The following is a 13,709-nucleotide window of genomic DNA, read 5'->3' on the forward strand; positions in this document are numbered from 1 at the left end:
GCTCACAATTATGACAGAACAATAATATATCAGAAAATAATAAAGCAATAATCTATAATATCAGACTTTGGTTGGGAGAAATTAAGAGTAATTCATAAAATGGTTAGAATAGAGCTGGGCAACACGAGCATGCAGATCTCTGTGAGTTTAAGACTAACCTGGCCAACCAGGGCTACATGGTGAGACTGTTTCAAAAAATGTTTAGAATGGTGACTGATATAGTAAATACCCAAAAGAGTTATTCTCCATACTTTAAAATTAGTAATTGGTTCAGTTCACTAATATAGAACTGTATAGCTCTATAATTTACAACAAAATTAACATACTAATTTTCTTTATAAATAAATTTAGCAAACTAAAAAATAACATTAACTTTTATATGATGAGACTCAGAAAAGTGACAGAGTGAGACTTTTCTATGCCTATGACATAAAAAATAAAGCCCTATTTTGTTAAGTGTGGTGGCACACTCCTTTAATCCCAGCACACAGAAGACAGAGGTAGGATGCAAGCTCATAAACCACTGGAAACAACTGAAAATTAAGAACATCAGGATAGTTTGAAAATAAGAAAAATTAAGACAAGCCTATGAAGTCTGTCATCTGACTTCAAAGATGTGAACTGTTTAATTAAGCCTACCACAGTGAATAATTAAAAAAATACCAATACATATCATTATAGATTTCAGAACTGGGGAAACTATTCAAAAAGGAAATAAAATACACAAAGAAGCGGTAGTAGCATATGGAAACCAGTATGAAAGAAAAAAGTTTCAACATTCTAAGAAAATCTGACTGCTTGAGAGACTGAGGCAGAATGACTGACCCAAGTTCAAGGACAGCCTAGCCTATACAGAGAATACCAGGTCAGTCAGTGCTATCTAGCCAGAACTTCTTCTACATGTCCCCCTTTCAGGAATCTACTAAAGAACTGACTTTAGCAAAAAGAGGAAGTAAATGCTTCTAGAACAATGAATGGTTCTCAACCTAGGGATCAAGAACCCTTTGGAGTTCAAGTAACCATTTCACAGGGATTGCTAAAGATCATCGGAAAACACAGAAATTGATATTATGCTTTATAACAGTAGTAAAATGAGTCATAAAGTGGCAAGAAACAAAATTTTATAGTTGGTGTCAACCACAACATGAGGAACTGTATTGAAGAATTGCAGCATTAGGAAGGTTGAGAACCACTGATCTAAAAAAAAGAAAACCATGAGATTGGAGACTGGAGAGATGGCTCAGTAGTTAAGAGCACTGGCTTCTCTTCCAGAGGTCCCGAGTTCAATACCCAGCAACCATATGGTTGCTCACAACCATCCATGAGATCTGGTGCCCTCTTTTAGTCTGGCCTGCAGACATACATACAGACAGAACACTGTATAAATAATAAATAAATAAATCTTTAAAAAGAAAAACATAAAGATTAAGGAGAAAGGATCATTATAAGAAAAATGGTAAGAAATCCCAGTAAAGAAGTCTTAGTACAATAAATAGCTACAAAGCAAACTCACAGGATAATCAATATTAACTGATCCCAGAAGGCAAAAACTGTGGAGGGGAAAAACTTTAAAAAAAAAAACTAGAGCCAATAAATTATCTCAAAAGTTTACAAAGTTAAACTAAAAAAAAAATAAATTAAATTAAAAATTAACTTGTCATAGAGACATATACCTTTAGTTCCATTATTTATGAGGCAGGGTCTGTATAGAAAGCTCTAGGAGGACAGACAAAGCTACATGAGACTCTGTCTCATAAATAAACAAACAAATGACCTAGCTATAGGAGGGAATCAGTAAATGCTAGAAATTTAAAGAAAGCTAAATAGTTTTAAAAAAAAAAAAAAGGCACAGGAGGAGGAGCAGGTTGCTGGAGAGATGGTGCATTGGGTAAGGTTGCTCTTCCAGAGAACAGGAGTTCAATTCCAAGCACCTACATAGTGGTTCACAACCATCTCTAGCTCCAGGGGAATCTAAGTGACCCTCCTCTGGTCTCCACAGATACCTGGTGTAGAAGGGTCTTCTTTCTGTGTGTTACTTTCATTGGTCAAATAAAGAAACTGCCTTGGCCTTTTGATAGGACAGCAGCTTAGATAGGCGGAGTAGACCAAACAAAAAGCTGGGAGAAAGAAAGCAGAGTTAGGTAGATGCCATGGCTCTCCTCTCTGAGATGGACGTAGGATAGACTCAGCCCAGTAAGCCACAGTCATGTGGTGATACACAGATTTAATAGAAATGGGTTAATTAAGAGGTGAGAATTAGCCAAGAAGAGGCTAGATATAATGGGCCAAGTAGTGTTAAATGAATACAGTTTCTGTGTAATTATTTCAGGTAAAGCTAGCTGGGAGCTGGGCTGCAGCCCGCTGCTCCTTTTACAACAGATACCAGGCATATACATGGTATACAGACATAGATGGACGCAAAACATACACATAAAATGCAGGAATTACATATATTTTTTTCAAAAAGAATTATGTATTTATAAAGAAGGGCTGGAGGAATGGCTCACTGGTTAAGAACATTTGCTGCTCTTGCAGGAGACCAGAGTATCCAGGTTCATAACTGACACATGGCAGCTCACAGTTCCAGGATCTGATACCCTCTTTTGACCTTCACGGACACTGCATGCAAGTGCATACATACATGCATACACACACATATGTACACATACAGGCAAAACACTCTAACTAAAAACAAATCAAGAAAAAGAAAAAAAAAGGAAAGGAAAAAAGAAAACTCCAAGAAAAAAAGCAATGCACAGAAAAAGAAAAGCAAATACAGCTGCTCATCAGTGATGGATAATGAAGACACACAGGAGTACAACTATGCTGCTAGGAATGACTGGGAAGAGCGCTGTAAGACCTTCACCTACTACAATGAAACAGCAGCACATTGTTTAAACTCACCAATATACAGAAATTACTCAGAAATTTAACATCCATAAGAGGAAAGCATCTTACCTAGGAATGAAACCTAAAACCTCTAGTTTATTTTCAAGTATCTGAAAACTGTTTGGCTTCCTCCACTACATGTGTCAGTAACTCATCTCAAAGTAGGAATATGAAAAGAAAATATAACCACCCAGACAGTCATGATCTATAGACTACCTCATACACAACAGGTTACCCGAACTCACAGGCCAAGCTAATTGATGACAAACTCTGACAGTCCAGATTATCAAACCCGTTATTCCAGAAGATATTTCTCTTCACTAAAAATGCAAAACAGGCCTTCATTCCTTATTACTTTGTGTATAAACTTTAACGCAATATCATATGACTATATCATATCAAGTCAGCAGGAATCTATAGCTCAGTATAGCTGGGTGCCAAATTGTAGTTCCACAATAGCCAGGAATGGAGTATAACAAAGATTTATTTATTTGGGGATAAACTCACAATAAGGGTAGCAATCCACAGTCCTCTGCACACGCTGGAAACTGGAACCGAATCCAGCAAAAAAAAGGAAAAAAAAAAAAAAGAGGAGGGGGGCTGTGCATGCTTTTTGTCTGCACTTATAGTACATGAGACTTCACCCAAAGTGAACCTGTATCTTAAGGACTATTGGCTGAAGAAGTTTCCACAACTCAGTCAACATAAAGCAGGTTCTTTCTGTACAGGAGACCTTTTTATTTCACTTGTCTGAGTTATACACAGAGATTGTTTATATACTTTGTCTAGATAACAATTATTAATTTCTACTCTGCTGAAAGGGTGGCACTAAGAGACGAAACTATCACTTTGCACTCAGAAGCATCAATTACCACACATTACTCAGACCTAGCTGCTTAGTTGGTACAAGCCAGGGACTTATAGATAGATAAGAAAACAGCTGGGGGAAGATCAACAGTACCAAATGAATTCCTGCTTTTCCTTATCTCACAAACAAGGCATGAAGTACTAATGAGTTACTCATAAAAAACAGAATTTACCAAGTGACAAAGATTTTTTGTTTGTTTTTTTAAGTTATTTTTTAACTTCATTTTATATTCCATCCACAATTCTCCCCCAGCCCACCCTTGTTACTTTTTGTTTTTGAGACAGGTTATTTGGCTGACCTGGAACTCACCATGTAGACCAAGATGGTCATAAGCTCAAAAAACAAAAACAAAAACAAAAACAAAATAAAATAAAACAAACAAAAAAAGAAAGTGGAACTAAAAGCATAAAACCACACCCAGCTGAAAGTTAAGAGCCAATATTCCAGAAAATTAAAGCCCTAGCACAATTTCAGATTTTTTACATGGTAAATATGGTAAACTTCTAACTACAAATGCTTTTAGTCAGAAGTGTGGTCATATTTGTCAATTTATATACTATGGACACTGAGCTTCTGCTTTCAGGAAGCTAAATAAGGAAAAAAGTTATGGAAATTTTATAATAGAATTGAAGCATGAAAAAGCAATCACACACACACACGTGCACACACACAATCAGTAAACTAAGCAAGGACAATTCAGGCATGTCCAACTTTTTGACACTGTGACACAAGGTAACCAAGTGAGAAAAAAATTAAGGGAGCCCATGAGATGACTCATTGGCACTTACTACCACCCAGGAACCAACAAGGCAGAAAAAGAGAGTCGACTCCTGCAGGTTGTCTTCTGACGTCTACATGCATTCTAGGCTAAAATATGCCCAATCCCTAATCTGTCACACAAACATCATACATATACATTAAATCAGTGTGATCTAATAATAACAATAATAATCCTTTAGCTTTTTTCTGAGACAGGGTTTCTCTGTGTTAACAGCCTCAGTTGTCATCAAACTCACAGAGATCCACCTGCCTCTGCCTCCCAAGTGCTGGGATTAAAGGTCAGTGCCACTACTACCTAGCAATAATAATAATCCAAAATCATTATCCAAAATGTTCTTTTGAATAAAATAAATTGAGAAAAGATATATTCCCTCAAATTTTACTTTAAAATACTAGATATTAGAACTATATAGGGAGAGAAACATGAAGTAACCAGAGTACATAAATGACAATCACTGAAGTTAACATATGAGTTTATGAGGTTCACTGCCGTTTGTTCTTGCTTGTTTTCAAACTTCTCAAATAAAATTTATGAGAGGCAGCGCTTTGTCATCTGAGAATTCAGTAACACAAATGTACAACAGAAGTAGGTGACTGGCAGCTCCACGGACTTACCTGCTCCTCTCTCTTCTGCTTCCTTAACTGCAGGCCCTCTTCCTCCCTCCTCCTGCGCATCTCATCTGGATTCAGAGATTTGTTCTTGTAACTTTTCAGGCGAAAGTTCTCCTTTCCTGGCGTGGTCATGATTTCTAGAAGAACAGCGAGGGAAGAGATGAATTTTAAAGATTTTATTATTCTCTGACCTCAGCCTTCAACACACACACACACATATACACACACACACACGGGGGGGGGGCACGAGAAATGGCTATTTCATTTATGTATTGGGAGGGAAGGAAGCCAGCACACTATACAGGGTCAGAAGACAACTTAAAGGAGTCAGTTCTCTCCTACCACGATGGACTTGAGGAGGGAATATATACAGCCAAGCTTGGCAGCAGGTATCTGACTCCACAATTTATCTCACCAGCTCTATAATATTTCCAAAAGCATTATTAAAATATTCAATTCAACCACTTTTATGATATTAACAGGTATGTACAAATATTACCAGACTGAATTTGAGTATTTTTATCACCTTAAAAAAGAAACCTGTCTTGGTCAGGCAGTGGTGCGCACACCTTTAAGTCCAGCACTCAGGAAACATAGGCAGACAGAGCTCCGTGAATTTGAGGACAGTCTGTTCTCCAGGATAGCCAGGGCTACAAAGAGAAACCCTGACTCAGAAAAAAAAAACCCTGTTTCACTTAGCTCATTAGCTATTGATCTTATTTTAGACATTTCATACAAACAGAATCATATGACATGTAATCTTTTGTTGATAGGCTTCATTTAGCCTAACACTTTTAAGATTGATTTTCACTGTAGCAAACTATCAATATTTTACTCTTTTCTACAGCTGATTAATATTCCATTGCATATGTCTACAACAATTACATTTATCTCTTATCAGCTTATGGACAATTGGGTTATTTCTACCTTGTAGCTATTATGAACTATGCTTCCATAAACATCTATGAAGAAGGTTTTGTGCAGACATATTTTTATTTCTCATGCATATACAGTTAGCAGTTGTATTGTGCATCACAGTAACTCTATGGTTAATCACTTGAAAAACTGCCCACCTTCCAAGGTGACGTTATCATTTTATATGACCATTACCACTAGCTGTAATTTTCTACATCCCAGCTAATATGATTTCTTTAACTGAAGTAAAAGGTATGAAATGGTAGCTCATGGTTCTGATCTGTAATCCTCTGATGATTGATAAAAACCTTAATTTTAGACTAGAGAGATTACTCAGTGTTTAAGAGAAGCTGTTGCTCTTGCAGAGGACCTGGGTTCATATGATGACTCAAACTGTCTACAACTCCAGTTTCAGTTGATCTGAAACTCTCTTTTGGTTCCAAGGGCAATCACATAGTGCACATACATACATGAAGGCAAAACAATCATACAGACAAAATAAAAACTCTTTTTTTTTTCAAAAAAACCCTTAATGTTAATATAAGCCCTAAATAACATTTCTTTTCTTTTAAGATTTATTTATTTACTTATTATGTATATAGTGTTCTGCCTGCATGTACGCCTGCAAGCCAGAAGAGGGCACAAGAGCTCATAAGGGATGGTTGTGAGCTATCACGTGGTTGCTGAGAACTGAACTATGGAAGAACTCCCAGTGCTCTTAACCACTGAGCCATCTCTTCAGCCCACCTTTTCTCATTCATCCTTTTGATGTCATATTTAGAAATTCTTAACTTTATGTTCCTAGGAGTTCTATACAGGTTTTCTCTTATAGTGGTTCATTCCAAGTTAATATTTCTATATGCTATGTGGTAAAAGTTGAACTTCATTCTTCTGCATGTCTATACAGTTTTCCAAATGGTATCTGATGATCTTTCAACGATCCTGGAGCTTGTTATAGAATGCATGTTATGGCTATCCACAATTTGCATATGAAATCCTAAGTCCCAGTATGAGAGTATGTGAAGTGGGTCCAGTATGATTGGTCATGATGGCAGACCCCTCAGAAATTAGATTAATTCCTTTATAAAAGACATGCCTTTAATCCCAGCACTTGGGAAGCAGTGGATCTCGAGTTGAGGCCAGCCTGATCTTCCTAGTGAGTTTCGGGACAAGTCAGGAATACACAGAGAAACCATATCTCAAATAAAAAAAAAAACAGTGTTTGCTTGCCCTTTCTGTCAAGTGAAAAGACAAGCATCCTGAACCATGAGAAATATATTTCTGTTACTTGTGAAACATTCTTGTTTGTCATACATAGGTTCAGTTTTATGACTTTTGATTATATTCAATTGCTCTTTGATTATCAATGCCTTGTGTGAGCATTAGAGCAAGGAAGTGTGAACCTTTCTACAAGTTCTCTTAAAAGACTGCCTTAGCCAATACAGATCTCCTGTACTTTCACATCAATTTTCAGAATCAGTCTGTCAAGTTCTACAAACAGCTCAGATCCTGATAACACTGTAAAGAACCTATAGATCAATTTGGGGAGTATTGCCATCATAACAAGCTAAACATTCTAATTTATAGTTTTGATTTGTCTAACTGCTTTTTTTAACCTTTATTTCAGTGTGTGTGTGCGCATACACGTGCATATGTAATTACATGTATGTGCACTTATTTGTGCCTGGTACCCCTTGGGAGACCAGAAGAGGGTGTTGGATGTCCTGGAACTAAAGTTTTAGACAATTGTGAGCTACTATGTGAGTGCTGGGAACCAAACCCAGGTCTTCTGCAAGAACATCAAGTACTTAGCACTGCTGAACCATCTCTCCAACTCCCCCTAACAATGCTTATGCACATTTCTGAGTATAAATTTTACACTTCTTTCGCTAAACATATTCCTAAGTATTTTTTATGTTCTGATGAGTCAATTTTTAATTTTACTTTAGGTTATTTATTATGTCTATAGAAATACAACTCATTGTTATTGCGGTTTTTGAGACAGTGCTTCATGTAGCCCAACCTGGTCTCAAACTCCACCTCCCAAGGACTAGGATTCTAGGCGTGCACCACCACATCCAGTTTCAAATGATTCATAAATACTGACCTAAAATACCCTTCCATCTTGTTTAGCTTATCAGTGTTCAGCAGATACACAAGACCATGCCCTATACAGACTTCAGTTATACCTACTAATCTTGATGCCTTTGTACTCCTTAGTTTCCTAGTTAAGGTTTTCAATACAAAGCTGAACGTAAACAGAAAACGACATCCAAGGAAAGCTATCATTTACCATTAAGCATGACATTATTACCCTTGAGAATCATTTAAAAATTTTTTAGTTTATGTGTATGTTGTGTCTATATGAATATGTTATGTGTGCTTGGGTACCCACAAAGGCCAGAAGACGGTGTCAGAAACCCCAGGAGCTGGAGTTACAAGTGGTTTTGAGAACTGGAAACTAAACTGAGGTGCTCTGGAAGAGCAGGAAGCGCTCTTCTATTTTCACTGTGAGCCTAGCCTTTAACAGTTATCTCTCCAGCCCAGGAGTGCTCTTAACCACTAAGTCATCTGTTTCCCATGGGTGTGCTCTACCATGTTGAGAAGCTCCTTTCTATTCTTAGATGACTGCTTTCTACTACTGAAAGAATTTGGACTTTGTGAAATGCTTTTTCTGTATACTGAGATGCACTTTTTGTTTTTATTTTACTAATACATTACATTAACATGTTTTAAGACTTTAAACCAATTCCTTCATATCTCTAAGAAAAATCCCATCTCACTATAATGTGTAAGTAAGTCTTTTGAAAGACTGCTGGGCTCCACTGTAAGTTGGAGAGAACAATACCCTGTTGAGAATTGTGTTCAAATTATGATATCAGTCTGTATTTTTCTTGTGAATATCCTGTCTGGCTTTGGTATCAGACTTTGGTATGAGCTTTATAAAATGTGTTGGGTGTTGAAATACTTTGTAAAGAATTAGTCCTGAGTCTTCAGATGTCTGGTAGAATTCAGGAATGAAGTCAGCAGGCCTAAGCTTTTCTCTGTGAGCAATTTATTCTACAGATCCACACTTTATATGTCTATTCATAGTCTGTTCTTATTTAGACAGCTTTGATAGACATATGCCTGTTTCATCTAAGCCTTTCTTGCGATACAAGAGTTGACCACATTTTTATAATCTTTTGTATTGTAAGCTAATAATGTTCCCAACTTTGCTTCAGTATACAGTAACCCTTTTCCCATGGTTTTACTTTCCAGTTTCAGACACTAATTATCAATCACAATCTAAATCTAGAAAATTTGAGAAATAAGCAATTACTGCCCATCATTCTAACTGCTGTTGAAATTTCACACCATCCCACTTCATGTCAGCTAAGTAAATCATTACTTTGCCCAGTATACTCATGCTCTATCCAGTACCTACTTGTTAGTATTTAAACAGTTATTCTGACCATCAAACCAAATATCATCAAACTAAAATGCTTGTATATAAGATTCAATATTACCTGCTTTCAAATACCCACTGAGGGAAACAGAAAGTCTTCCCCAAAAGACAACTGTACTTTGTGTATAGTTTGTTTCCTCATTACTCCTAGTTGTTCTCTTCACTACTGAAGGTATAGTAATGAAGTGTCTTCACTCTTATTGAATTATTCAATTATCCCTTCATTTATGTCACACACATACCCTTCTCATTTGCTATAGGCCTTGTCTTTGGGAGAAGAAAAAGATGAGCTAGAAAGATGACTCAAGTTTAATTACCAGAATCCAAATCAGGTGGCTCACAACCATCTATAATTCCTGTTCTAGGGTATCTGACATTACTGGCCACCACTGCAGGCATCTACAGTCACGTTTGTGCACACAGACATGTTGTGGGAGCTCCTTCTGCTCCTTCAGCCAATAGCCACTGAGATACCAGCCCATTGGGGCATGGTCTCTCTCTCTTTAAAAAAGTAGCAACTGCCCTCCGCTGGCTCCGCTTTGGCGACTAGGCTCCCTTCCTGATTGTGCAGAGGGCTGTTGTCTGGGACGGTGATCTGTAAGTTTTTCCCCCTTAAATAAATAACCATCTTATTAATCATAATTCCAAACTGGTGTGAGATTGTTTGTGACTTACGCCTTCACAGACAGACTCAAGTCCCACCTCAAAAGAAGTCAGACAAGGTAGTTTAAGGCTATAATCCCAAAACTTGGGAGATGGAAGCAAGGAGATTAATATTTCAAGGTCACCCTCAGCTACACAGCAAGTTCAAGGCTAAGGGAAATCTGGTCTAAATAAGAGATTGTCTCAAAACAAAAATTTTTCCAATTAATTTCCTAAAAATCTAAAAATATTTTCACAAAAACTAACTACTCTGTTATTTTTTTTCCCCTAAAGAAACTGACTCTAGCTAAGGAGAACCCCTTTAAAATCCTGAAGTTCATAGAAAGTAGCTTTATTGGATCTGAGTAGTAATAAAGAGTGTACAATATAGCTGGGTGATGGTGACCCAGTGGCTCAGGTCTTTAATCCCAGCACTCAGGTGGATCTCTGAGTTAGAGGCCAGCCTGATCTAGAGAGTGAGTTTCAGAACAGCTAAGACTACACAAAGAAACCCTGTCTCACAGAAAAAAAAGTATGTGTATATTCAATAACATAAGCCAAGCCTGATGACATGCACTTTTAATCCCAGCATTCAGGAGGCAGAGGCAGGGGGATCTCCATGAGTTCCAGATAGGCTGGTCTACAGCAAGTTCCAGGATAGTCAGAGCTACAAAGAAAGATCATCTCAAACAACAAGAAAAGAAAGAACTCAGTTGTATTTTTTTATTAAAGTGCCGAAAGACAACCAATTACATGAAGATGGATCCCCTATTTCTAGAATAGAGATATGAAGACCTCATAAGGTAAAGAGAACATAACATTTCGTAGCATACTTGTACTCCCTGATCCATATTTAGGTCAAATTTGATACATGAAGAATGAAGAGAGCGCTATAAACAACCCCAAGTGATCAGAGATCTCCAAAGCTCCTCTAAAAAGTAGATGGTAAATGGGCTTGGGCACAGTTCTAATACCCTGAGTCTAATCTCCAATACCATGAAGACATCCAAGTGCTCACCTTCCTGGACCTGGAGGGAGGGGGGAGGAACTTGGATTTCCCACAGGGCAGGAAACCCTGACTGCTCTTGGGAATGGTGAGGGAGGAGGAGAGGGAGTGGGGGGAGCGGGAGGGTATTGGGAGGAGGGGAGGAAGTGGAAATTCTTTAAATAAATAAATAAGGAAAAAAATAAAAAAATATTAAAAAAGAAGACATCCAAGAATCTTCAATACCGAAAGACAAGCAAGAAAAAAAAAAAAGTATTTCAGCTAAATTGTAAAGCAGAAAAGATTTTAGCAGATGAAGTTAAAAAAGAAAATTCCACAAAACAGGCAGAAATCAAAAGAGGGGCTGGAAAGATGGCTTAGTGGTTAAGAGAGGACCAGAGTCAGGTTCCCATCATCCATGTCCAATAGAACAGAACCTGGAGTTCTAGTTCCAGGAGACCTGACACATTCGTCATGCTTATGTGAATACGTGTGGGCATACACATACACAACTAAAAGTAAAATAAATTTTTAAGATTAAAAAAAGGAGCCAAAAAGTGGTTGCTGAGGAATGGCAGTCTCATCTATTAAAAGTTATTCTTCAAAACAGAGAAAAGACAACTAAGAAATGCCAACAACTTCTTTTCTTTCTCTTCATTACTTCCGTGTGCACACAGGTACGCACCCACACATTTTGAGCACACATGCATGTATATCAGAGTGGAGACAAGAGGTTGAGTATGTCTTCTCCTTTCACTCTCCACCTTATTGCTTACACTAAACCCAGAGATGACCAATTAGAATAGACTGGCTGGCCAGCAAGCCTCAGAGATCCTCCAATCTCTGCCTCCTCAGAACTGGGATGTATACACACACACACACACACACACACACACACACACACACACACACACACCATACAAAGGCTTTTTCCTTGGGTTTTTGGGGTCAAGTATCAGGTCCACATGCTTATGCAGAAAGCATTTTACCAACTGTGCTATTTTCCTAGTTCCTATTAGGAAGCGTGGCTTTTTGGATTAGGTATGGTCTTGTTGGAAGAAGTACTGTGGGGGTGGGCTTTAAGGTTTCCTATGCTCAGGATACCACCAAGTGTTTCAACTGAGACTTCCTGTTGCAAGATGAGGATGCTCTGCTACTCCAGCTCCTCTGCCTGGACACCACCATGCTTCCCATCATGATGATAATAAACTGAACCTCTGAAACTGTAAGCAAGCCACCCCTTTTAAATGTTTTCTTTATAAGAGTTGCTGGAGTCATGGTGTCTCTCTTTCCAGTAATAAAAATCCTAACTAAAACAGCCACATTAAGATCTCTGCAGCACACACATGCATGCGTGTGCACGCACACACGTATACACACACACACACACACACACCATCCAAAGTTCATTTTATCTGATTCTGTCAGTTACTATCTCTGTCCCAGCTCCTTACCCATATCATAACTACTCACCTGCAAGAGCTTTAAACCATGCTCTTAAACTCAGACTGTTCTTTTTAATGTATATTGGTGTTTTATCTGTATGCATGTCTGTGCATTGTGTGCCTGCTTAGTGCTCAGAGAGACCTTAAGAGGGCATTGGATCCCCTAGGGCTGGAGTTATAGACAGTTGTAAGCCATCATATGGATGACGGGAATTGAATCCCTGTGCTCTGGAAGAAGAGCCTCCAAATGCAAGCACTCCCTATCCCCTTTTAGATTTTCAAGACAGAGTTTCTCTATATTTCCTAGAACTCACTTTGTAGACCAAGCTGGCCTTGAACTCAGAGGTCTGCCTGCTCTGCCTCCCAAGTGCTGGAATTACCACCCAGCAAGCAAGTACTCTTTATGACAGAAGAAATGATGTATCATCTTATCAAGAAAATACGATGTGATTTTACCATAAAAAACTGAAACTATATAAGTGGTGGCACACGCCTTAATTCCAGCACTCAGAAGCAAAGGCAGGAAGATCTCTGTGAGTTCAAGGTCAGTCTGATCTACACAGAGTAAGTTCCAGGACTGCCAGGACTGTTTCACAGAGAAATCCTGTATCAACATCCCTCCACTACAAAAAAAGTGGAGGAAGAAGAAGAAAGCGTTACAGCTGGGTAGTGGTGGCACATACCTTTAGTCCAGTAACTGAGACGCAGAGGTAGGCAGAGTTCTATGAGTTCGAGGCTAGTCTGGTCTACAGAGCAAGTTCTGGGGCAGCCAAGGCTACAGAGAGAAACCCTGTCTGGAAAACCAGAAACAAACAAAAAATAACATCCCTGGAACTACAACCCAGAAAACATCTTACACAGGTCATAGAATAATATACCAATTTTGGAATTCCACAGCATGAGTGCATGCAAGGTTCCCAACAGTAAAAATAAAAAAAAAAAAAAGTGCAGACATTTGTGGCGATGATTCACTCCCAGAATCCCAGCCCATGGGAGGCCAAGGCAGGATTTACTTAGGAGTCTTAGGCTGGCCTGACCTACAGAGTGAGTTCATAACCCAGGTTCTGTTATAAGTTTGTAGAGTGAGTCTCTAAATCAGTAGTTCTCAAACTGTGGGTTGTAACA

General features: G+C 38.3%; 1 protein-coding gene across 4 annotated transcripts in view; it reads right to left on the reverse strand.

The window, feature by feature from the left end:
• The window catches only part of Kpna1 (karyopherin subunit alpha 1), a 63,685-nt gene that overhangs the window by 40,811 nt on the left and 9,165 nt on the right, over nt 1-13,709 (reverse strand). The window contains exons 2-3 of one of the 4 annotated variants that reach the window (XM_085685515.2): nt 5,719-5,799; nt 5,153-5,286 (exon numbers count right to left, since the gene is read on the reverse strand). In XM_085685515.2, coding sequence (XP_085541641.1) covers nt 5,153-5,281 — 129 coding nt within the window. In that variant the 5' untranslated portion in view covers nt 5,282-5,286; nt 5,719-5,799. Of the gene's footprint in view, nt 1-5,152; nt 5,287-5,675; nt 5,815-13,709 lie in introns of those variants that run through there. The other 3 variants (XM_048454178.3, XM_048454177.3, XM_085685514.2) reach the window with 3 other exon arrangements.

Source organism: Myodes glareolus, chromosome 2 (assembly GCF_982192425.1).
Source record: "Myodes glareolus chromosome 2, mMyoGla1.1, whole genome shotgun sequence".
NCBI classification, from domain to species: Eukaryota; Metazoa; Chordata; class Mammalia; order Rodentia; family Cricetidae; genus Myodes; species Myodes glareolus.